At 39.6% G+C, this 26,286-nt stretch overlaps 1 protein-coding gene across 1 annotated transcript in view; it reads right to left on the bottom strand.

Moving 5' to 3' along the window:
• The window catches only part of CNTN5 (contactin 5), a 549,774-nt gene that overhangs the window by 8,369 nt on the left and 515,119 nt on the right, over positions 1–26,286 (bottom strand). Inside the window, exons 21-22 of the mRNA XM_062197592.1 lie at positions 6,606–6,792; positions 6,051–6,163 (exon numbers count right to left, since the gene is read on the bottom strand). Coding sequence (XP_062053576.1) covers positions 6,051–6,163; positions 6,606–6,792 — 300 coding nt within the window. The remainder of the gene's footprint in view (positions 1–6,050; positions 6,164–6,605; positions 6,793–26,286) is intronic.

Below are 26,286 nucleotides of genomic sequence, written 5' to 3'. Positions count from 1 at the left end.
TCAGATGTTTGTATGTAAGGTATTTCTGTCTTCATATATATGGTTGACATTCTGAGTCTTTTCTGTTTCAATTTTTTGAAAAAAATTATGACTAATTTCAAGCATAATCTAGAGTAGGCAGCATAATGAACCTTTTAGGTGCACCCTCACCCAATGTAAGCCACCAGTTAGGAGCCTTATTAATTTGTGGAAACACAGGAAGGAGGCTGAGTCTCTTGTTGGAGTGAAAAGAAGGTGAATGAAAAGGTGTAAAATACAGGAAGCCATGGGGAGTAAAGTGGCTATTGACCAAAAGCTCTGTGAGAAACTGGAGAGATATGGGGGTGGGCTTCAACATTCCACAGGGAATGAATTACACCGCCATCCCCGGTACACATCTATCTCAGGAGGCGGCAAGGCCCTAACTAGTGTTTCAGGTGCATACGCAGTGAAATCTTCTGCCTACTTTGGTACATAATAGGAGAACAAGAAAACTTTAAGCCCAGTTTTCCCCCACTCCCCTCAGCTCCACAAACAGGTAGAAAGTAGAGATGAGGGGGAGAGACGTATCACGTAGAATTGTAGTGACATCTAGGAAAGGATGGTTTGTAGAGGTAGATGAGCAAAATTGTTTTTCTTGGTTCACAGCTTGAGGTCCTTTTCCTGAACTGTTTCTGAGGACTTGTGTCTTTTCTGAGCACATAGAAGTTTCTCTTAGTGGGGAAGGGGACATTTGTGCAAGTAAAAACAGCTCCTGATTTTATCCCTAGTCTCATATTTTCCCTTCTACTCAGCAATAAGTATATAGGAAGAATATAAGGTGGGGATGAAAGGTTGTTTTGCATTCTAATCTTGAATAAAAATCTTTTATAGTGTAAAGAAAAAACAACCACCATTCTCAAGATCATTAAGAATTATAGTTGAATACATTGTAATTCACAATTTGATTTTTGAAATTTCTTAACAATTCCAATTATGGTTAGATTTATAATGTGTGTCAAAATTATTAAGGACTTTCAATATGGACCAATATTAGGAGAGTTATAATAACAAAATTTCTTCATTTACTAACACTTTCTTGAGAAAAATAAGTCAAATTAGGAAAATTTTATTTGAAGTTTTTGTTTCACTTTCCCAGTCATTTATAAATAATATATTAAAATATGCAGTTGACTCAGAATTGGGAAATGTAAATAAAAATAAAATAAAGTGGCACATGCTAATTAATTTAAGTAAGTCATAAATATGCTAAATAAATTATCAAATTGATTTAACTACCTCTCAAATGGAACGTTACTTGGAGTGTGAATAGTTTGTGCTCATGTAACAAGGCTTGTCTAAAGCCTTTCCCCAACATCTTCCTGTTCTTCCATGTTTCTCTTCCTCTTCCTTGTTAACAGGGGCTGTAATATCTTGGAGTTATTGCTGTTAAATCTGGATGTCTTAAACAAAATTCCAAGAAGTCCAAGATCTCTTAGGCAGTCTGGGGAACCGAGCAATGAGCTGTATCACCACTAGGTAATGTTTAATTGAAGTGACTCTATTTTAGTGTCTGATGCCCTACATAGGGCTCAATTCCACCCTTTTCCACTACATTCTTGGTTATTTTTCAGGACCTTTTGCCGACACCTCAATCTCTTAAATAAGATCCATGCTTCTATTGTTTGCACGTGTCTCCAAAATTCAGCTATTGCCAGTGTCTTACGAGGGGAGGACTTTTAATTAGTAATTAGGTCATAAGGGCTCCTCTCCTCAGGGCTGGGATTAAGACCCTTACCGAAGAGTTTTCATGCAGGGTTTGGCCTTTTGGCCTTTTCACCTCCTGCACATGAAGACATAGCCATGTCCCGCAGAGAAACAAAACCTGCTGCTGCCTTGATCCTGGATTTCTCAAACTCCAGGACTGTGAGAAAGTCTGTTTTTCTTCTCTGTAAGTGACCCAGTCTCAGGTGCTTTGTTACAGCTGCACAGACAGACTATGACCCGTGCTTTCTTAGAAAACAGATTGTTCAGGGCCAGCTCTGTGGTGTCACAGGGAAAGCTGGTGCCCTCCACACTGGCACCTCCTATGGGCACTTGTTCATGTCTTGGCTGTTCTACTTCTGCCCCAGCTCTCTGCTAATGCCTGGGAGAAGAAGAGAAAGATGATCCAAGTGTTGGGCCCCTTGCCACCCATGTGGGAGTCCTGGACGAAGCTCCTGGCTCCTGATGTGGCCATGTGAGGAATGAACCAGTAGATGGAAGATCTCTGTCTACCTCTCTCTCTGTAACTCTGTATTTCAAGTAAGTAAATAAATCTGTTTTTTTTTTTTAAAGTATTGGTCAAATGTCAAATTCTAATGATCATCTTATTATGCCCTTTTGTGGTTTGCTTTGAATGACTTATATCCTGTATAAGAGTTTAGATAGTAACTTAACTATAAAAGGAAGAGTTTAGCAGATTACTTATGGGTCGAGTATATGTGCTAATTGCATGTTTCCTCATACTTATCATCTTCCAGTTATTTTCACAATGTGGCAATCTTCTATATGAAGACTTCTCTGAATTTATCAACCTTAAACTGCACGTAATGCAAAAGGTAAAATACAAAAGTCCTGTATTTTTCACCACAGCCTTTGACTCCAAGTTCTGAGCCTTAATCCTACATAGCACATATGTTTCTAGTGATCCCTTAACTGTACATGTAAGTGAATTGGCAAAGACAAAGTTTGAAAATAAAGTAACCCCTCTTTCTTGTATTCCAATTACTGTCATCAGTAGGAAGTCTATCTCAAATTTTCCAAGAATCTCAGGAGGTGAATTTAATTTTAGTAGGTTAGTCCAACTTCAGATTACCTCATGGAAAGATAAATTATTCGTGCTGTGTGCTCCTACTTTTGTTAATCTTTTGAGACAACCGTAAACTACCGTGCTTAAGAAAGATGGCTACACTTTTGGCGTGGTGGTGGGTCTCAGGAACACATCAGGAATCGAGGAGAACGTTGTTTCTGAGTGTCATGGCCAGCTCTGTCTGCCTGAGTTTCTATGCACCTCCCTGTGGATGTGAGGCAACTGTTCTCCTCAGTCATGCTCAGAAGAGGGGACTCCAGCCTTATGTTCCCTGGCTTCCATCTCTTTATATTCTCATTGCTTTCCTATCTCTCTGTGCCTGGGTCAAGAGAACCTTTCATCCCTTGCCCTGTGAAAACTGGATCTTTCCTTGAGAATCCAGACTCTGTGTTTAGCCTAGGTTCTCTTTCCCTGATGGGATCCTTCCTGTCAGAGTTCTCTCACTTCAGATTATCCTGTCTATCAAAGGTTCTAGTAATATTTAGTTGAAAAAGAGAAGGAGTTGAGGTCTCACTCCATTTGTTATCAGAAAACTCCTTTTTATTTTTAAAGATGTATTTATTTAGTGAAAGAGTGAAAGAGAGAGAGGGAACTACAGAAAAAGAGAGAGATCTTACACCTGCTGGTTCACTCCCCAGATGACCACAAGGGCCAGGGCTTGGCCAGGCCAAAGCCAGCAGCCAGAACCTTCAGTTGAGTCTCCCACATGAGTGGCAGGGCCCAAGTACTTGGGCTGTCTTCTACTTTTGTTCCCAAGCCATTAGCAGAGAGCTGGGTCGGAAGTGGGAACAGCTAGGACATGAATCTGTGCCTGTATGGGATGTTGGCAATGCAGGCAGCAGGGTTACCTCCTATGTCACAATGCAGACCCCAGAAGACTCTTGTGGATTAGTTGTTCCTTCTCAGGGATGTAAGGAAGTGTAACCATTTCAAAGAAATACAAGCAAGGCCGGCGCTGTGGCTTAATAGGCTAATCCTCTGCTTGCGGCGCCGGCACACTGGGTTCTAGTCCCGGTCAGGGCACCGGATTCTGTCCTGGTTGCCCCTCTTCCAGGCCAGCTCTCTGCTGTGGCCCGGGAGTGCAGTGGAGGATGGCCCAAGTCCTTGGGCCCTGCACCTGCATGGGAGACCAGGAGAAGCACTTGGCTCCTGCCTTCGGATTAGCACGGTGCGCCGGCCGCAGCGGTCATTGGTGGGGGGGGGTGGTGAACCAACAGAAAAAGGAAGACCTTTCTCTCTGTCTCTCTCTCTCACTGTCCACTCTGCCTGTTTAAAAAAAAAATACAAGCGAAAAAATACTCTGGCATCATGTATTTACTTGTCATTAATATATACAACTAAGATGGAAAAAGCGATTGTTCTCCTAGCGAGAAGATATTCCAGGGTGACATGCTATTTCCACTAAAAGGGCACTAGCAGGCAACTTTTAAAGGTTAGATTCTTTTGTTACCATGTTTTAAAACTTCATCTACCCTGGGACTCTATACTAATAACAATAAGAAACACATAGTATATATATTTTTAATGAACTCCTTCTATATGGAAAACATTTTACACAAATTATCTAATTCAATCCTTAAAGCAATGCTAAATAATAGAAATCATTACTGCTATTTTGCCATTTTGAAGTTAAGAAAATGAAACCCAGAACAGATACACAATTTACTCAGTTATACAACTAGGATTTGAACTAAAGTCTGCCTCACTCAGATGCCAGTGATCTTTCATCACCACAACACAACACGTTTAAAGCCATGTTGGAAAAATACATATTTCTTAATATACATATCTGAATGCATAAGATGTGTCTAACTGGGTCAAAATGAATTCATTTATTCAATAATGCAAGCAACATTGAGGGCAAAGAGATAAGTAAGATAGGGTCCTTGTATTCAGGGAGCTCAGTTTGGCACAGGAGACAGTCACATATAAAGTGTTAGAGTAATGACAGAGATAGAAGGCTCCACTGCGTACAAAGAGTAGGTGATGTAGCTGGAGAAGCCTACATCCAACCTGAAGTTGGTATTTCTCTGTTCTTACTTGGAGGCTGCCTGAAATCACGCGATTTTTCCAATTGGCCGTATGCTTTTATGTGTGTCTTTCTTGCACTCTATTTTGCCTCTCCAGTTTGAGAGAAGGCTTGCCATTGTCCTAATGATTTCAGACTGCTTCTTGAATGGTCTATTGATACCTCTAATCATTGAAGAGTAAATTTACCTTAGATGAAAAGTTGTGTGGGCATGGTCTTTTTGGGCAGAATATGGCAAGGGGAGAACTAAAGGAAAAAGCCACTCATTGGCTCTCCCCCAAAAGAACAAATTTAAAATCTGTCAGGATTAGGGAGAGATTTGAGTATATGTGCAGGGGTTAAAGTGTGAGGGTGTCTGAGCTCCATACTAATTACAGTAAGAATTCTAGTTTCTGTCTGAAAATATTAATGTAAATTATTTAACTTAAAATACATTTCATTTATAGCATTTAGCTTCAGAATTTTAGCACTTTATACACAAAATATTGTGTTACCATCTTTGACAGTTGAAAATTCACCCCAATGATGCTTTTCTGTCTAAATATTATCACTGATATTTAAAAAAATCTGCTATAAATATAAATCACATTCAACTAATAGTTCCATACAAAGTTTATGAAAATAAATAGAATCTGATCTTATGGAACAAAATTTGAAATTAAGCCAATTCAATACATAGCCCATATGTATTTAATTTCGTAGACAAAGTTGTTTTCCCAAAAGCAGTATAAATGTTTTCATATTTTCCAGTCTCTTGTCGTATAGCAGCATGGCTGTGAGATGTGTTTGTCTTTCTCACAGACCCTGTCCCACCTAGGGTTCTGGCCTTAGCAGTGCTTTTCTTCTTCTGTCTCTTTGTTCATAGAAAATCTTCCTATTCAGGCTAAGTCATCCAGTTTTTGCCATCTGCCATCTGTGTGCTGGGAAAATATGCCAGCATTCTCTGCCTGGCGTCAGGCTTCACAGAGCCATCTTCAGACCATATTCAGCTTGTTGATGCTTTGCCTACCCTTTCCTTTCCTATGCCTTGCAGTTGAAATCAGTGTTGATTGCCTTGGCTTCTCTACCTGTAGGGAGGCACTCTCTCTGAAATCTAGGTAGAAAATGATTGAGATAAAATAGAAGACTTTTTATATACATTATGGATTATCTAATATCATAATAAAGAAATTGGAAATGCATATCTATGCACGAGAGTGAAGAGACACTAACCTTGTAACCCAAGACTTCAGACTCATTGGCTAATGGTCTGACAGGTTCCCAGCCCAGAGAAACCTGAGAGCCTTGCTGCTCCCACCTGAGGTTGCTGGGTGCTTGACTGGGGGCTGCAAAATAAAGAGTGAAAATGAACTGACAAGGATTCTTAAATGCATTTCTTCATTTAAACCCTTGCGAGGATTTCAATCTTTTCCTGAGTCTAGTAGTTGGCTGGCACCACAGGCTTCTATCCAGCTGGAGTCAGATAAGGAGGGTTTTGCTCCAGGAGTGTCATTTTAATAGCTACTCTACTGAGCTTTTGAACTCGAATCCTTTTATCTCCCTTCTGTGTCAAAATCGCTTAGCCTTGTTTCACAGGAAGATAACCTTTATCTACTGTGAATGCAAAATTTTCTGAGCTAGTTTTGGGATTCAGATCGAAGCAGTGAAGCAAGACTAGGAATCAAACTCCCCTTTGACTCTGCTTATTATGTACCTCACATGGCTTTCAGAAACCGTTAAAAGATGTTTCCCTTTGTCTGAAACAAACAAAAAGCCCAGATCACTTACGGGATTTCTTGGTGGTTGCACTCACTTCACTGCTGGGTGGCCCGTATCCAGCTCCATTGTAAGCCCTCACTGTGAAGTGATACAGTGTGTTTCCTTCTAGTCCTGTCAGGATGACGAATGACTCATTCCCCCTGGTTTTGACGGTTTCTGCTGCATCTTCTTGTTCCATGTCTTTCCAGTAACCAACCTGTCAACAAATTATCACATGACGGATTAATTTTAAAATTCCCCTTGTACTTATGACTGCAGGAACTTTTTCTCTCTTGCTGGTGCCGGGGTCCAGAGCTGGGAAGAAATTACTCACTGTATCACATGATTAACAGGTGAGGCATAATTAATTAACGGGGCTCAAAATCGCAGTACTCACCACTGCCTACTTTCAGTCTGTGTGAACTTCAGGTACTGAGTGAGGCAACAAAAGGTGGCACTCAGAAGGAGCATCCTGCTATAAGGAAGAATCATTCAAAGAAATTGAACAAGTGCTTTTTTTCTCACTGGCTATCAGAACTATTTATCATTCAAAAGCATGAAAGTTTGAATGAATCATCTGATAAAAGGGCAGGAGCAATCTTTCTTCTTGGGCTTCACACAAAGTTTAATGGAGGAGAAGACAGAACTGAAAGCTTGGAGAGGTTTAAATGTAGTGGATGGCCTCTTGGCCTTTTGGCTAAGATCAAGTGTAAATGTAACGGAATAACATTGGTACCACATAGGAGGAGGCAAACAAGCAGCAACTTTGTTTTTGTAAGATTTATCTTATTTATTTGTAAGACAGAATGACAAAGAGGAAGAGAGAGAAAGAGAGAGAGAGAGAGAGAGAGAGATCTGCCTTCTGTTGTTTCATTCCCTAAATGGCTGCTAGGACTGGGACAGGTTGAAGCCAGGAGCCTGGAGCTCCATCCAGGTCCTGGTGGTGAAAATGAAAGAGTAATGAAGACCTTTTTCCCCCTACTTAATTGTTGCACCCATTTTGTCTTCCTTCAGGTGCTTTGCCCATTGTTGAGGCTCAAAAGACAATTACCACTTTTTTCAGATTCTCTTTCAACTAAGGTTGCTGCTCTACAGAGTATGTACTGCAAAGCTTGTTTGGAACTTGGAGATGTCGTGGAGCTTGTCTAGGATTAGTTTCCAGTGGTGACCACAGGAAGCCATCATTGGCTCTGATCTCCAGAATGAAGACTGGGATTACCACGATGTGTTAAGGGTAGCTGAAGGCCGGGGGAACAAGGAAAAGGGAGAAAGGAGACATTGCAAATTGCAGCTGCAGCTTTTTGAAATGAACACTGCAACTGTTAGTCCTATTTTCTTCTTTGGCTTATTTTGCATTATCTATCTCACCTCTTCCCTTCTTGTGATATTCTGTACAGAATATGTTACAGGTAAGTAACTTTATAATGTAGTTCATGGCAGGAAGAGTAAACTTTTATTTTGAGAGAGACATATTGATGGATTGGGCTTTCTCTGGCTCTCTCTTGTGGAGAGGGTGATTGCATTTTCAACTGTAAAAAAGATATTTGCATGATGGTAGTGTGAAACACTGATGTTAATAATTGCTGCTTTCTGGGAGTTGTTGAATAGGGAAGAGGATACTGAATAACCACGGGGCTACACAGTACATTAGTGTTCAACATCCATTTTGCAATCATTGAGTGTGCCAATTTATAATGAAGAAGATGGAAAGTTAAAATTCATATTTTTGAGTATTCTTTGCAGTTAGGGTTTTGGATGTTACTTAGGTTCAATCAGTCACATGCAGTTACGTGAGATTTAATAGAAGTGTGATGAAGGCTGAACCTTTGCCACTTGAGCTTTTCTGCCAGTGAGCACAGAAATGGAGTCATTATATTTTTCCTTTTTCCTCTTTTGCAGCAGCGTTAATACACATCTCACTGCTTAGCCACTAGCTAGACAGGAACCAGGAAGGGCGACGGGCAGCTATTTTGCAGGTGCAATTCAGAGTATTGGTGGGATTCTAGGTGGTGATGACTTCCTGAAAATGGCACCATCCTAACCATGGCTTTCTAACCATGACAGTGCTGTGTGTTTCTGGAGCTGGTGGTCTCATGCTGTTACAACGCATCAGCCTCTTCCTTTGGTCATACAGTTTCACTTTGACAGTCGTTCTAGAAAAAACACCCAGCAGTCTGTTAATTTAACTCTCTCCATTTAATACCTGTCATAAAACACTCCTTGACTCAACTAGGGAGAACAATGCAGTTCTTCACAACTGAAGCCTGCCTGCTATATTTGCACGGACCAATAATTTATGTATTTTTTGTTTATTTTTATTTTTTATTTTTTTAAACTTTTATTTAGTAAATATAAATTTCCAAAATACAGTTTATGGATTACAATGGCTTCCTCCCCATAACTTCCCTCCCACTCGCACCCCTCCCATCTCCCACTCCCTCTCCCATTCCATTCACATCAAGATTCATTTTCAATTATCTTTATATACAGAAGATTGATTTAGTATATATTAAGTAAAGATTTCATCAGTTTGCATCCACACAGAAACACAAAGTGTAAAATACTGTTTCAGTACTAGTTATAACATTACTTCACATTGGACAACACATTAAGGACAGATCCCACATGAGGAATAAGTACACAGTGACTCCTGTTGTTGACTTAACAATTTGACACTCTTGTTTATGGCGTCAGTAATCTCCCTAGGCTCTAGTCATGAGTTGCCAAGGCTATGGAAGCCTTTTGAGTTCACCAATTTTGTTCTTATTCAGACAGGGTCATAGTCAAAGTGGAAGTTCTCTCCTCCCTTCAGAGAAAGGTACCTCCTTCTTTGATGGCCCCGTTCTTTCCACTGGGATCTCACTCGCAGAGATCTTTCATTTAGGTCTTCTTTTTTTTCAGAGTGTCTTGGCTTTCCATGCCTAAAATACTCTCATGGGCTCTTCAGCCAGATCCGAATGTCTTAAGGGCTGATTCTGAGGCCAGAGTGTTGTTTAGGACATCTGCCATTCTGTGAGTCTGCTGTGTATCCCGCTTCCCAAGTTGGATCATTTTTTCCCTTTTTGATTCTATCAGTTAGTATTAGCAGACACTAGTTTTGTTTGTGTGATCCCTTTGACTCTTAGACTATCAGTGTGATCAATTGTGAACTGAAATTGATCACTTGGACTAGTGAGATGGCATTGGAACATGCCACCTTGATGGGATTGTATTGGAATCTCCTGGCATGTTTCTAATTTATGTATTTTAAGCAGTTAATACAGTGATCATCCCTATCTCCCAACTGAATCCAATGAGCAAACAGCTGATTTAATAAACTTCAGAAACTTGTTTTTTAAAGCTGGAATCTTCTGTCTTTTCTCTCCTGCTGGCCACATTATTTCCAATTCCAAGAAGTAACTTATCTTGCCTGGTCTCTGAGCATATTTTTAACTGAAAAAAACTCAGCTATTTTCAAGCTAAAAATTGGCTGAGAAGTTGTTGGATGTACAAACGTGTATCATTCCTTTCCTGTGGTATATCTGATTTCCTGTTGAGTTTCAATTTTCCTTAGCCAGTTACATTATCTTAAATATAATTAAGCATATATTTTGAGGGAGCAGAATGTGATTAAGTTAAGCAAAGTAAAGATTTTGATACAAATATAGATTTCAATACAAATTTTGAACTTCTTAATATTGAATGCTTAATGTTCTCATTAATCACCATAAAATTAAACATCCCAAATGAATGACAAAATGCTTCATGAGTAACCAATTGTGAGAAAAAAACAGCAAGCTGTATCTGCACCAGCTGAAACAGAGGATTAACTTTACCTTGGGAGAAATATTTATTCATTATTTATATCATATAAAATATTTTTTAAAAGCTTCCTTCACTTATTTATTTGAAAGGCCAAGTGACAGAGAGGGAGATAGAAAGAGATCTTCCATTTGCTGATTCACTCCTCAAATGGCCACAACAGCCTGGACTGAGCCACGCTGAAGCCCAGAGCTGAAACTCCATCCTGGTCTCCCATGTAGGTGGCAGGGGCCCAAGCACTTGAGCCATCATCCAGGGCCTTCCCAGGCCTTTTCACAGGAGGATGGATCAGAAGTGGAGCAGCCAGCATTTTAACCAGCACTCTGATGTGCAATGGCACCATTGCAAGCAGCAGCTGAACCCGCTATGTCATGACTGCAGCCACATAAAACATTTTTAAAAAATACAGAATGGAAGTGTTGCTAATTCACAGTGAAAGAATGATTATTTAACTTTGTGTGTGTGTGTGCATGTGTGAACAGAAAAACATCAAAAAAATAAAATTTAACATCATGCTTTTTTAATGATTCTTTAACTGAATTGAGGTTATATAGTATCCACAAAACACACACCTTCTAAAGTTGAAGCTTTCTCTTCATTTGGTTTCTTTACTCAGGTAGATTTCATCAACTCATCAACTCCAAATTCTCTAAGTGAAATCATTAGCAATAAAATCAAAACATTAACATATAAATAAATATTTGAAGTTGTATGCAGAGACAATATTTTATTTTCCTCAATGTAGTTTTCTTTTTTGTGCATATGTTCCTACATTTTACATATATTTTATATATTTATGATAATATTGAACCTATAGTTTTATGTCCCATGTTCATTCTTTGACATTATACATATAAATGCTTTCCCATTTAAAAAAATAACATTCTATCATAGCCCTAAGCGTTCTATGGGGTTTCTTCAAAAGGTTCATGGAAAGAGGAATTAAAAGAAGTTTGCTTTGGTGCAAAAATTGATATCCGTGCACACTTCTATATTATTTAACTATTATCCTGTTGTGAAATTTTTTGTTAGATTTTGACTTTTGCCCATTAAATGAAAATGTTGCCATGAATATCTTCATGTGTATTATTTGCCACATATCAAGTAAATCCCCAAAATAGATTCCAGAAAGGAGATTATTTTTATTCATTTTGAATAAAAATGGCACACTGGTTTTAAAATAATTTGTACTAATTTTTAATATCTAAGACACTAATCATAGTGTTGCAAGCTCTAGGAAGATCCTGGGTTTGAAGCCAGGAGGTCTGTACTGGAATCTTTTAGTATTTCTAAGCTGCATGTAATGGGACAATTACTTAACCAGTGAATCTCTGTGTCCTTGTTTATAAAGTGGGCAATAGAGTGCTTACTTTGGTTTTGGAGTCATTTTCAGAGTACTCCTCTTTGTTACTTGACTATTTGAACTGTTCTGTTTCTCTTTAAAAAAACAATTGAGGTTGGCGCTATGGCACAACAGGTTAAGCTGCTGCTTAGGACACCTGTATCTTATGTTGGAGTGCCTGGTTCAAGTCCTGGCTACTCTGTTTTGTTTTAGCTTCTTGCTAATATGCATCCTGGAAAGCAGCAGATGATGGCACTCTCAGGAGACCAGACTTCTGGCTTTAGCCTGGTTCAGTCTCGGCTATTGTGGGCATTTGGTGAGTGGACCAGTGCATGGAAGATCTCTCTCTCCATATATATATATATATAAATATATATCCATATATATTTAACTTCTCAAATATTAAAATTAAAAATTTTGATTAATTCCAAAAGGCTCATAACAGCAACGTCTTGTCTTAACATGCTTTGAATTTTTAAACTTTATTAATTGATTAGCCATTCACAAATATTTTTGAATGTGTGTTAATTTATCCAACCTGCACTTGAAGCAAACTGAGCATAAATGATGAGTCAAAATAGATGTAGCCCCTGCCCTTTTAGAGCCTACAGTCTGCATAGTATACTAGCTGTTGAATGAAAAACCACATAAACAAGTGTAAAATTGTGGTTTTGAGAAAAACCATACAGAAAGCTACACACAGATAGAGATCTACCATTGGAAACAGGACTCAGAAGGGAGAGGCTGGGCAGGAAAATGTCCATCAAGGCAGACAATTGAGCGGAAGGCTGAGAGATGAGCTGCTGAGCATGCAGAGGGAAGGATGGCGGAGGGCTGGTGCGTGCAGTCTGGAGAGCAGTGTGTCCAGAAGCTCGCCTCGGCCGCTTCTCTAGAGAAATCATGCCTCCCTTAGTGACTCTTCCCATTTTATTCCGAGCTTTCCTATAATTATTTCTTATAATGATCACTACATGAGCATTTTCTCAGTTATCTGTTTAATGATTTTTTTTTAATAATGGCACATGTAGGGACTCAATTTTTCTTGGTGAATGAATGGTTGCAATATGACGGATATATTGGAAACGGGCCAGGGAGACAGGAAGAACAGTTAGGAAACACTGCTGGGGTCTAAATAAGAAATGAGGACAGCTTAAACTGGGGTGATGGTGGTGCACAGGAAATTGCCTCTGAAGCCAAGAATTTTTACAGGATAAAATTTGTAGACTTGTTACCAAGGATTAGTTATAGGGTTGACAAAGAGCGAGTTGCTAAGATTTTAATATTTCCTGAAAACCATAGAGTTTCTCTTTTTTAAAAAAAAGATTTATTTATTTATGTGAAAAGCAGTGACAGAGAGAGGGAAAGACACAAAGGGTATCACACACACAAAGGGGCCAGCAAGGGTCCAACGTAGTCACGACATGGTCACTGTTCATCGGTTCTCAAGGAACTTTCACCCTTTCTCGGTTCTCAAGGAACTTTACTCTTGGAGACAGAAGGAAAGGGCAAGGGGAGAGGAGAAAAGAAGAGGAGGGCCCGCCCAGATCCCAATGTCCCTTTATGCTGATCTCATCTAATTAGATGAAAGGGCGCGTATAGCCTCAGGTCGAAAGTTCATCTGTTTCACTTGGTTCTTCCTAGTTGTTTATGCAGAGTCCCTCCTGCCTCAACTTCATCTATTTCACCTGGTTCTTCCTAGTTTTTATGCAGAGTCCATTCTGTTTCATCTGTTTCACCTGGCTGTTTTCGTAGGACTTGTGGTCGACCGATTGCTGCAAACCATGTAGAGGAGGTTCCCACAGGTGGCCAGCCTGCGGTTCCCCACAACCAACAGCCATTTGGATCAGGCCAGACAAAAGCCAGGAGTGAGGAACTGCAACTTCTTGGACCATCAGCCACTTCTTTGCTGAGCATATTATCAGGGAGCTGGATAGGAAGTGGAGCAGCTAGGACCTGAACAGTGCTTGACATGGGATGCTTGTGGCACAAGCTGCAACTTAACCTGCTGTGGCACAATGCCAGCCCCTTCTCTAACAGAAGATAGTGATTTCATTAGTAGCTTTGGTTTTGGATTTTTATTCACTTAAATTTTGTTTTTTTGTTTTTGCTTTTGCTCTATACATTCTGCCATTTTGCCTTCTTTGCAGGTACCTAATATGTATGGACCAAATTTCTGCCCCTCAAGCCTGACATCTTTTCTCTCATATGAAAATGCAATGTCCCATTCATTTACTTTGCATTCTGGGATTCTTTCTCAGACCTGACTCTGAAGTGCTGATTTAAATATTTAGCAGTATCAAGTTTCTATCTTGTTGTTTCATGTGAATATTTTATTTTAGTTACTTTGGTTTTGATTTCATTGCATTTTCTTCGTATCCTGAATTGCTCTCTAAATATGAGAGTTCTTATTTATCTCATTGAGATCTAGAACCATATGTTTAAAATTTTTCTTCTAATTAAAAAAAGATCTTTTATAGGGAAAGGAATTCCTTTAGAGTCTCACTACTTGTTTCCTTCTTTCATTTATGTTTCTTCTGTCTAATTACACTTCCATCTTACCTAACTGATTTTCAGGTGTTCTATAAAGGAATCAAAGGCTTATTTAAATAGGGAAACACTCAGCTGTAGACTGTATCTCCCAGCCCAGTGGCCTATGGTGTGTAGGTAGACGATAGATTATTGGTTTTTAGAGCAAGCCTCCACTCATACTCTCTAAGCAACACAAATCTACCCAGGTCTGAGCTCAGACACAAAGCTTCATATGCATGACTGCAGTTTGCTTCATGAAAAGATAAAGGAGAAGGAGGCCAGAGGCTATTTCACTGCTTGCTTGAACCTAAAAAATGGGATTTTGAGGTTGGGTCATTGCACAAAGATGAAAGGAAAGGAAAACCCAGAAAACATTGTACTAATTTTGTCTCATACCATTCACTGTTGATGCAGTGAGAATTGTCTCTTCTTATGGTTGCATAGGTACTTCCAGGTACATTAAGGAAAGTTGGTTTTGCATGCATTCATTCAATTCACTGTCATTCCTAAATAGCAAAATTGTAACTAATGTAAACTGAGTGTTAGAAGGCACACATTTCACTGTTAGCCTACTTTCTTTTCTAGTTCCTCAGCTTCCGACATATTTTGGAGCAGAAAGACCTTTTTCCTACTAAAGCTTGCTTTACCTTTTACATCCCTCTTTTCTTATGCAACATAAGATCAGCATGTCCTTCTGTTGAAAAATCCTATATATGGGAACATATTTCCCATGGAAGATGAATTTATTTCCATTGGCAAAGTCCTTGCTTGTCTGTTTCATCAATGCCCATCTTTCTAACCTCCAGAGCTTAGCGTAAGGTGCATTTATTAAGTGGGCTATTCACAGTCAATACTCTGAGATAGACTGGAAGTCAGTAGTTTTAGTCTGCATGTGTATTAGTTGCTTTGTGCCCAGAGGTAATTTTACTATAAAGGATGCAATTTAATGAATCAAATAAGATAAATAAACAATGCCTGGTTAAACTGCTGAATATTTATGAGGCAGTTCAGCAGTGATTAGAGGATATGAGGTGAGGAAGTTTAAAATGCAGCAGGAACATAATAATGAATATCACTTGCTGAATATATTTGTATTTGTTTTTCCTAGATGCTGTCACTGGTATCTAAAGAAAAGAAGATTGGCTATAAATATAATTGAATTTGTTCTTAATATATGTATACTGTGTAGGTCTTTTGCAAATGCTAGTTCCCTTCTACATTGTCTTTATTCAAATTTTCTAAAAGAAAGTATCATGAATGGAGGAAGTTGTAGGATAATTTATTGTAAGTAATGTACTTCAATGTGTTTTGTCAGATTATCTGTAAACAGGATAGTTTTTAATACATATTAATTAAATGAAGGAATAAAAGTTTTAATCTGACAGTAATACTTTCAGGTAGAAGAATATTAATCCTAAAAAAAGTCAAGCAATTCATAATATTAGATGACATACTCTTTATGAGATGCTGGGAATGAATTATTTGAAGATGTGTAGTCTTAATTTATATATTAGAAAAGAATGAAAGCCAAAAACATATCTAAAGAGGATAAAAAATTTGGCTTTAATTTTAAATCTAAATATAAGGGGCCTTAAAAAATTTCCAGGGCAATGTGCTTTATTTTTGTATTCCATCCCCCATGAGCTTTGTGAAGTTCCCTCATATCTTAGAGATTTCTTATGAACTATGTTTGATGAAATGATGTAGTGGCTGCTACTTGCCTCAACATAACACAAGGGCATTATGTGGAGCTACACATTACACAGATTTTTATGAGTTCATAATTGTTAAAGGTAAGTGTTGAGTACATTGAAGTTCACTCTACTCTTTTATATATTCCACATATTTAAAAATATTTTACAATATGAAGTTAAAGTAATCTAAATTAAAAACAAGGATAAAAGTTAAATAAAGAATAAAGAAAACAAGTCTAAGAAAATATCTGTAAAATTTAAATAAACATAGATCAAAGACAAAAAACAGAGGAATTTTCCTGATCATAAATTAGGAGACAATATTGTAAAGTGGATAATTCAGATGAAATTGCTCCATATAGTCAGGACTATTCACAAAACTCTGACACCTAATGCATATCAATGGCAGAATGATCAGTAATTTATGGGATATTCATGCAGTATGGTTTAGGAGACCGTATGAACTATTTGCAAGTAACAATTTGCATGGGTCTTACTGATACAATGTTGAGTGAAAAATACTATTCATAAAAAGCTTCATGTGGTTTCAAAAGCTAGAAAATCAATCACTGTGATAGTCAGGACAGTGGATTTGCGTAGGCTGACAGGGCAGACAGAGTGAGAAGAAGGATAGCGACTGTGGGAGACACAATGAGAGTCTGAGTTTTAATCATGTTCTGTTGTGTGACCTGGGTGTGGTTACCCATGAGTTCACTTCCTTGTCATTCATTGATCTTCACATTTATGATTTGTGTATTTTTCTGTACATAGATTCAAAAATTGAAAGTTAACCTCAACTTTGGGAAAACAAAGTCTTCATCATTAAGTAATTGGCAATTAGTGAATTAATAATTGTCAAGGTTATTATGTATGCCTTTTGTAAAGTTTACTTTTCTTATTGTACTTAAGTACTTTATAAAATTTCTCTATTTCTTAGTGTTTTGAACATGCCCATGTCTACTTTCTGGCTGATACTTGCTGACTTTGTACTTCTATGTGGCAAGTACATTGCCAGGTGCTTAACATAAAAGCCTAGAAATCAAGAGGATGGTTGCAATTTAGTTAACTACAAATGCATGTGGTGTTATCTAGGCCATCAGTTAAGACTTAGGCAAGCTGGAAGCTCTTGTAGCCCTGCAATGTAACCCTCTCTCTCTTTAACTCAGTTCGATACACCCACCATCCCAGAATGCACCTGTCAGACCCAGGAACAGGGCGCATGCTCAGACCCATTTCCTTATAAAACGAGGTGGCAGGTGAGCGAGAGTGTTTTTCTGATATGGACCGCGGTTGCAGCTATCGCTCTTGTTTTGTCTCTTCGCTCCGTGGACCGGTCTCATATGGACCTCTTCTGTGCTTGCTTAAAGGTACTGTGTTTGGTTTTTCTTTCTCATCATTACTGGCTTTGGCCCACTCATGTTGGGCATTTTTCTGTGTCGAGGGCCCACCCTCGGCGCGTGAATGTGTATTTATTCCTGCACTGCTGAATGAAGTCTATTCCTACTTGCAGACAATGCTACCTTAGTGTTTCTGTCCGCGGGGGCGGCAAGGACATGGATTGGAAATTAATCTTCATTGCAGACATCAAACATCAAAATGGGTGTTTCTAAGAGAGTGGCAACAAAAATGATCCAGTATTTATGAAGGAAAATTAAGGGAATTGATGTCTACCGTTTTTATTTCAATTTTGCATGGGTGCTCTGTTTGTGTAAATGTGAATCTTGTAACGGAGAGTGAAATGGTGGTTGGGTGCCTGTTGAGCCCGTGGATGCCTTGGATGAGAAAACTTTCTACAGGTGGTGCCCTAAATTCACCTCTACGCTGAGGACTGAAAACTTAGAAAATGCTTCTGAATATGATAAAGATGTAATCAATACTTTTTATTCTTTTTGTAATACAGTATATTTAAGCAGCGACTCTAATATTCTTGAAAATAAAATGGATCATGTACAAATTTAAGTAGAAAAACCTTTTTAAAAATGGTCTGGGTTAGAGAATTTCCTTCACGAAGTCATGAATATAGAAACAATTGCAACAGAAGCGCAATTAATTACTCTCTCAAGGAACTCTATTGAAAGGCTGCTTTTCAACAGGACGAGGGGAAGAACACACGAGATAACTTAAATGTTACTGCCTCAGTTTCCTTTTGATCTGACTTTTGAGAAATCTAAAGTTTTACTTAGCCTCATAATCTATGAAAATAAACTAAGAAGAAAAATTAATATTGAGGTCATGAAAGCTACTTGATTTAAATCAGGGTCCACAGAATTTCAGAAAATGGAGTAGAATTGGCATTTTATTTTCTTCTCACAGTTTAGTTTCTTATATTCTCCTTTTTCCATTGTCATAGTAAAAGGACAAAGAGAATCTCTAAACCACTGATACCCACACACCATGTGGAGAATAAAACAGCCTTCTTCCAGCCTTTTGGTGACCCGCTTCATTTTCATTTCTTTTTCCCCTTTAACTTATATTTGAAATTGTTTTCATGCACACACACAGACCCTCCCTTCATCCACTATACAAACTAAATGCAATCTGCCTAGCATGAGTTATGGTCAAACATGAGGCCCATTTGTTTTTGTCTCCTGCTCTGATGATCAGAATCAGGTCATAAAACAGAAAACAACAATCTTGTCCCTTCTCCCCTTAAGAAATCCCCACCACAACTTACTTTGTAGTGCAAAACACAACTGCTGTCTTCTCAGTGCAATCAATCAGTGGAAATGGCTCTAGTGACATGTCTGAAATGAACCTCTAAGTTACATATCCTCTGGAAGGTTTAGAATGAATGCATGCTAGTCTTGCACATAACCCAGGAAAGGAATTGCTGGGGGTGCCTTTGAGAGGGAATGGTGAGATGGGACTGGTGGTTTTGTCTTTTGCTTTCTCTTAGTAATAAGCACTACAAAACTAGGATGCTGTGCATTTGTCCCCCTGCTACCAAAAACACATGTTGCTGTTTATTGTTAAAAGAATTCCAATCATCAAAAAGATAAAAATGTAGTTTATAGTTCTTTTGTTAAAAAGGGAAGAATAAATACAAGCACATCAACTTGGCAGTCATGGAGGACTTTGCTCTACAGGCAGAATATACAAAATCATATTTTTAAAAATTACGGGGCTTCTGGCCTGCGCTATGGCATAGCAGGCTGAGCCTTCACCTGCAATGCTGGAATCCCATGTAGGTGCTGGTCGTGTCCTGGTTGCTCCTCTTCCAATCTAGTTTTCTGCTTATGGCCTGAGAAAGCAGTGGAAGATGGCCAAAGTGCTTGGACCCCTACACCCACATGAGAGACCAGGAAGAAGCCCCTGGCTTTTGATCGGCCCAGCTCTGGCCGTTGTGACCACAGACCTTTTGTCTGTCTTTCCCTCTCTCTCTCTCTGTACCTATCAAAGAAATAAACAAAATCCTTAAAAAAATGACAGTTTGGACATTGTGGTTAAGCCACTGCTTATGATGTTTGTATCACATATCAAAGTGGCAACTTGAGGGGCCAGCGCCGTGGCGCAGTAGGTTAATCGTCCACCTGCGGTGCCGATTCTAGTCCCGGCTGCTCCTCTTCCAGTCCAGCTCTCTGCTGTGGCATGGGAAAGCAGTAGAAGATGGCCCAAGTCCTTGGGCCCTGCACCTGCATGGGAGACTGGAAGAAGCTCCTGGTTCCTGGCATAGCTCTGGCCATTGCGGGCATTTGGGGAGTGAACCAGCAGAAGGAAGACCTTTCTCTCTGTCTCTCCCTCTAATTATCTGTAACTCTGCCTCTCAAATAAATAAAATCTGGAGGGTGAACCAACGGTAAAGGAAGACCTTTCTCTCTGTCTCTCTCACTGTCCACTCTGCCTGTCAAAAAAAAAAAAAAAAAGTGGCAACTTGAGTCCCAGCTGTTTGACTTCCAAGCCAACTTCTTGCTAGTGAAATCTGGGATCCTGGGAGGCAGTAGATGATGGCTCAAGTGCTTGGGAGCTGCTACCCACGGTGGGGACTGGAATGCAATTCTGGGCTCCTTGGCTATGACTTGGCCCAGTCATGGCTGTTGTGGGCATTTGGGGATTGACCCCCTAGGTGGAAGATATATGTCCCTACCACCCTCCTTCCTCCCTCTTTCTCCCTTCTCCCCCTCTCCCCTTGCTCCCTCCCTCCCTGTTATTTTCTCCCTTTGAAGTAGATGAAAAATGAGTGATTTTTAATTTTTTTTTTTTTTTGACAGGCAGAGTGGACAGTGAGAGACAGAGAGAAAGGTCTTCCTTTGCCGTTGGTTCACCCTCCAATGGCCGCCGCGGTAGCGTGCTGCGGCCGGCGCACCATGCTGTTCCGATGGCAGGAGCCAGGTGCTTATCCTGGTCTCCCATGGGGTGCAGGGCCCAAGACTTGGGCCATCCTCCACTGCACTCCCTGGCCACAGCAGAGAGCTGGCCTGGAAGAGGGGCAACTGGGACAGGATCGGTGCCCCGACCGGGACTAGAACCCGGTGTGCCGGCGCCGCAAGGCGGAGGATTAGCCTAGTGAGCCGCGGCGCCAGTGAAAAATGAATGATTTTTAAAAATATTTATTTGTTTGAAACGCTGAGTTAAGAGAGACAGAGGAACAGACAGAGAATTCCATCTGCTGGTTCACTCCCTAAATGGTTGTAACAGCCAGGGCTGGGCAAGGCTAAAGCCGGGAGTCAGGAACCCTAATCAGGTCTCCCATGTGGGTGGCAGGGGCTCAAGTACCTGGGCCATCTTCCTCGGCTTTCCCAGGTGCATTAACAGGGAGCTGGATAGGAAGTGGAGCAGCCAGGTCTTGAACCAGTGTACTAATAGAATGCCAGTGATGCAGGTTGTGGTTTAATCCATTGTGCCACAATGCTGGCCCCAAAAGTTCTTAAATTTTTAAAAAATTATGTGTAGTGAAAACTAGTTTTTTTTCCTATTTTATTCAGTAAATAAAACTCATTGCTTGACTTTATTTAGCAAAATGGAGGCTGTTTTAGGCACAGAAGCATATGCTCAGATAAACTTGCACTCATACTGAGCACTGGCACAGATTTATTCTCACTAATGTTTCTTTAGAGGGTTGGGATGCTAAGGAATCTTGTAGTAATTATAGACACAAGAATTGTATTGTTCCAGTGTCTTTCTTTTTGCTTAAATTTCCCATGAAATTCCATTAGCCAATACCATGTACTTTTTGTGGTCAACGACTAGATCTTACACATTTTCATATTCCCTGTGCCTGGTGCAGTGCCTGATGCCTAATAAGTGCTCAGTGGGTGAAGGAATGAAAAGCAAAATGGAATCATCTAACATTCTATTATTACAATTTCTTCCATGCTTCTTCCTGATTTGGCAAAGTCAAAGAAAAAAATTACAAAGTTTGGCCTTATCCTTTCTCTCTCTTCTTGCCAGATTGGCATCTGCTCTGATTTTGTATGCACATAAAATTCCTAGTATGCTCTGAAAAACTTGAGAGACTCTAAAATTCAGGGATTACCATTCACAGGATACTTAATGCTGGTGGGTTCATAAAATTCAAAACAGAGCCTTATAATTCACTAGTATGGGCCAGTGACAGATATGGCAATCCAGATGGGATAGTCATGGTTATTCATGAATCAACGTTGTTCAATAAATACAGCCCATTTTCAACTTTCAGTCATGCTGCATATCATAAGCTAGAATTTCACAGATCTCAATATCAATTCTTTCTGCATTTAATCTCTGCAGCCACAAAACCTCAAGTGACTTTCATGCAAGCAACCAAAATTCTCAAATGGGTGATTGTAAGGGAAAGTTGACAAAATTGTTCCAAGTTTGATGAAGTACAATTGGATTCATGTCTATACATGTTTTCTTTTGTTGTTTCTTCATTTTTATGAGATATAGCCAGCCTTTAGAAGGCAGACTTAAAGCACTGTCAAAAAGTAAAGAGTATGTTTTTTCTTTTTACAGAATAATGCTCATCTAGCCTAATTGTGACATTTAGAAATGCCATGTATGATGCACTTAAAAATGGAAAGGGCTGACAACAGTAATTTGGGCCGAAGTCCCTTACCATTAGAGTCTTGCCTGATGGGCATTACCTAGTGGGCTATAGGCTGTCTTCGTTCTGACTCTGTCCTTTCGCACAGCTGTTCTTATCATCTTAGTTGCTATGAGTATTTTATTAGAGCATTTAATCAATTTACTATCAATAATCAGTCACTCTTCAATTTGAATTAATGTTATTAGGAAGTATTGAGTCAGTTGCAGATGAAACTAGGTTTAAGGTAAAATACTTAGATCTTTATTTCTTAAGCTAATTAAGATGTAATGGAAACTTTATAGCAAAAGGAAAAAATGTCCTATTTAGGTATGTTATTGACAGATGATATTAGGGGAAGCCTTCAGCTGAGATCCTTACTGCTGCCCTATAGGGCTGCACTAGGAGAAAGAATATGAAATCCAAGTCATCAGCAAAAAGAGCTGCTAGGAGTTAGATACCAGGTCAGTTTAGAACTAAGAAATGAAAAACCTAGCAGAGAAACATGCTATTTCTCTTTCTGAGACTGGCTTATTTCACCAAGCATAATGGTTTCCAGGTGGCAGTTAATACAGAATATAAAAATTATGTAGGAGTGAAATGGACAATAGGTCATGATTGTCACTTTTAGCCCTTGTTTATGCTCCTGTGTAACTGTGGTCTTCCTGCTTTTTACTTGTTGACTGTTATGATTGGTGGTGAATTAAACCTGTAAATAAAGAGTGGATTAAAATTACGTCTTTGCAAAAACTGATGAAGAGAGGGGAAGAAGGGAGGGGTCAGGATAGGGGGAGTGAAGGAAGTATCATCTCCTTGCAACTGTTTCTGTGGAATGTTTTCTTTAAATTTAGACATAATTTTAAAAATGGACAAAACTGTGAAAGTCTGGAGTAATTTTGTGGTTTTCTAATTTTTTATTTATATAAGTTATTTGAACAAATTTCACAAATTTCATATGTACAGATTTAGGAGCATAGCAGTATTTCCCACCCATGTTCCCACCCTCTCTCCTCCTTCCTTTCTTATTCTTTGTTTTAATTTTTACAATGACCTACTTTCAGTTTATTTTATAATCATAAGCTTAACCCTCCACTAAGTAAAGGAAATGAAAACCCAAAACTCAAGGGAATAGAAACAGAATCTTCTTTGATAGATGGTGAAATTCATAAGGGCAGAGAATCTGTCATTTTACTTAATTTTTTTAGCCTAAACACTGTAACAAAATGTAGCAGACACTCAATAATTAATTGAATAAATAATAAATGATATTCAGATGAAACACACAGAAAGTAATCAAGGACATATGAGATAAAATTTGACTGCTTACCCAGGGTCACAATCAGAGTATGGCTGCAACCAAATTCAGGAGCATCTTCAGTCGGAATCAGAACTGGGGAGGGAGGCTCCAAGGATGGGGACTTGCGTGGGGAGGTCAGGTGAGGAATAACAGCTTTTAGGGTTTCACTGCCAGGGAGGACATCCACTTTCTCTGTAAATAACCCTTGCTCAAGAGTAGCCTCTCTCCATTAGCAGAGGAGCAAATGCAAAGATTTCAGAGCCAGTTGTTTCCAGTTTGCTTATTTATTAAGGAGAATGCATAGAGGTGTTACCATTCATTAACACACCACATTATGTGTTCCAGAGTTTAAAGTGAGGACATAACTTTCCTCATGGGCATTGTCTACATCAAAATAAAAACTATCAAAATGTGCCTGTGACTGTAAACTTCTAGTTTAGGCTACAGGGATTAGAGATGGGACTTGAGCACCCCCTTGACTTGCATCCTCTGGTCTGCTTTAACAAAAACCAGGAGGAAAAGAAAGCTAGACATCAGAAGCAATGGGTGGCAGGCCTGTTAATGCCTGATCTGTACAGTGATCTGCCCTCAAGGAGACCCAACAGGCCAGTCCACTGCAGTGGCTTTCAATGTGGTAAGCCTGGGCTTCAGCAGAAGTCAGCTTGTGAAGAGCCCTGGCAGCTCTGCCAACCAAGAGTTGGATCACTGGAAATGGACCTGCCCTGGAGTCGAAGGATGCCCAGGTCAGAGCCACAGATCTTATTGGCTCTAAGCTGAAAAGCCCTTCACTCAGCCCAGCTTCCAAAGTGACCACTGCAACTGAGAAAATGGCCAAGTAGGGTCAACACTGCAGGCAGAACTGTAACATTTCCTGTTAGAGATGCCACCTGCCTTTACCTGGCCAGCTCCCTCCCAGGCCAGCTAAGCAATGAAAGTTAACAGGGTGCCTTCCCAAGGAGGTTTGCACCTCTCTTGGGATGTACCCCATGTAAAAAGATAAATAGGTCTGGGCCTCATAGCTGCCAAGGCCTTAAAGCCCCTTCTGTCAGTTTCTATTTGGCTTAGACAGCATCTTTCTGTCCTTTGTTATAGACCCTGACTAGAAGACAAGGGTCAGCACTGTACAGTTGATGGTCCTGCAATCTCAATACTAGCCCCTAGACGAGCAGGCCATTAAAGTGGGCAGAAGGGGACCATGATTGGTCCCCATAGTTACCAGTAGAAGGGGGGAATGTGAAACCTGAGCCTGGATCAAGGTGTAACTATTTTAAATTAGGCCTCCATTTTGTAACTTGGGCCTGACCAGGCCCTGAACCCTAAGCCAGAAGCTCCTAAAAGTAAATAAATAAACTCCCCTTACAATAAACTTCCTAGCAACAGCCGATTAACAGATAACAGAAATACCTAGAGTTCCTCGTGTCTTCTCAGGCTAGATAAGGTGATTGATAGCTACCCGAGACCCTGAAGTTCAGCACGTACACCCCAGCAGCTCGGACCCTTAGCTTCGGCCAATCAATTCAAAAGGCATCAACCCCAAAGCCATCCAACCACCTTTAGTAGGTCCGTTCCTGCCACTGGATGCACTAAGCAATTCTAGGAGATGTCCTTTGAATTTTCCCGCAGGATGAGATGATTTGCTAAATGGTATAATGATGAATAGAATATCTCTAAAAAACCCATAGAAACCCTGTTAACTGAAGGGTTGGGGCTCTCAATTCAGACCCGCTGCATCGGTGTTGATTGAGAGTCCAGGCCCGGACCTGCAATAAAACTCTCGTGTGTTTTACAATGGTATCAGCTCCTGGTGGTCTTTGGGGACAACTGAACTGGGCATTACAATATCTTAGCAGCAATAAGCTCAGTTGACCATGTCTGTCTTTTCAGTTAGCTGTTTCAGTTTTTTTACTCATACTTGGTTTTCCTTTTACAAATCGATTTCTCCTTGCAGATTCTGCTCTTCAGCTAAACTATTAAATGCTGAGTGTGCTAGGACACAGCACTTCCCCTTCTCTCTTCCTCTGTCCTCTCCTCTTGCAATTTTGTCCTTAGGTTACTATCACTAAATATGGCTTTAAATGCCATTTCTCTCTACTTAGTTGTAATCTCTCGATTAGACTACAAACTCACATGTCCTACTGCTACCTGACTTACAGTCTTAGATCCCAAATAGGCAGCTCAAATTGAATTTGGTCAAAAATGAACTCTTGATTTCAAAGCTTTAAATCTGTTCCTTGTTCAATTTCCCCCAATTTTTTTGCCAAAAGGCCCAGTTACCCGGTTGACCAATCCCATGATGCAATAATGATCATTTCTCTTTCTTCCACATAGGAGCAAGCAACAAATCCGGATAGCATCACTTTTAAAGCATAACCACTTTTCTCCAGCTCTGTGGCTGTGGTTCAGAGTCACCATCATTTCTTGCTTGGATTATTCAACTAAGCTGACTTTGACCCCTGACCTCCCCACCCACTACTGCTTTCATTCTTAAGAACAACCAAAATGATTTTTTATTAAATATAAATAAGGCATTGTCTCTCTCCTCCTTAAATTGTCCCAGTGACTTCCTGCTATTGAAATAAAGTACAAAGTCTTTCAACAATTGGTATACCACTATCCATACACAACCTTGTCTTTGCTTCTTTGCTTTTCATTCCAATGTTCACTATGCTTCTTTCTGTTCCTCACAGGACCAAGTCTGTTCTACTTTTGAAATTCTGCTTGTATTGTTATCTGAGTTTATCTTATTCATTTATGTTCTTGTTTTGTAAAATTTATCTTCCCCATTAGGATGTAATATTCATAAGAGAAGAATCTCGTATATCTTAGTCACACATCCCAGTTCAGTAAATATAAGAGGGGCTGCCAAAAGCACTACTTTCTTTATTTTCAAAAGGATACAAAGTACCTTACTAATAACTTGCTCCTTCAGATTTTGCAGGCAAAATTGAAATCGTGGCAAGAAAAGTAACTTACAATGATATAAATACATGGCGTTTCAAACCAATCTCATTGGTGTTAGTGACAAATTCCCTTGATTCAAATAGCTT

This window comes from Lepus europaeus, chromosome 7, assembly GCF_033115175.1.
Source record: "Lepus europaeus isolate LE1 chromosome 7, mLepTim1.pri, whole genome shotgun sequence".
In the NCBI taxonomy this organism is placed as follows: Eukaryota; Metazoa; Chordata; class Mammalia; order Lagomorpha; family Leporidae; genus Lepus; species Lepus europaeus.
Note: the sequence above shows the minus strand (reverse complement) of the source record. Positions and strands in the feature narration are given on the sequence as shown.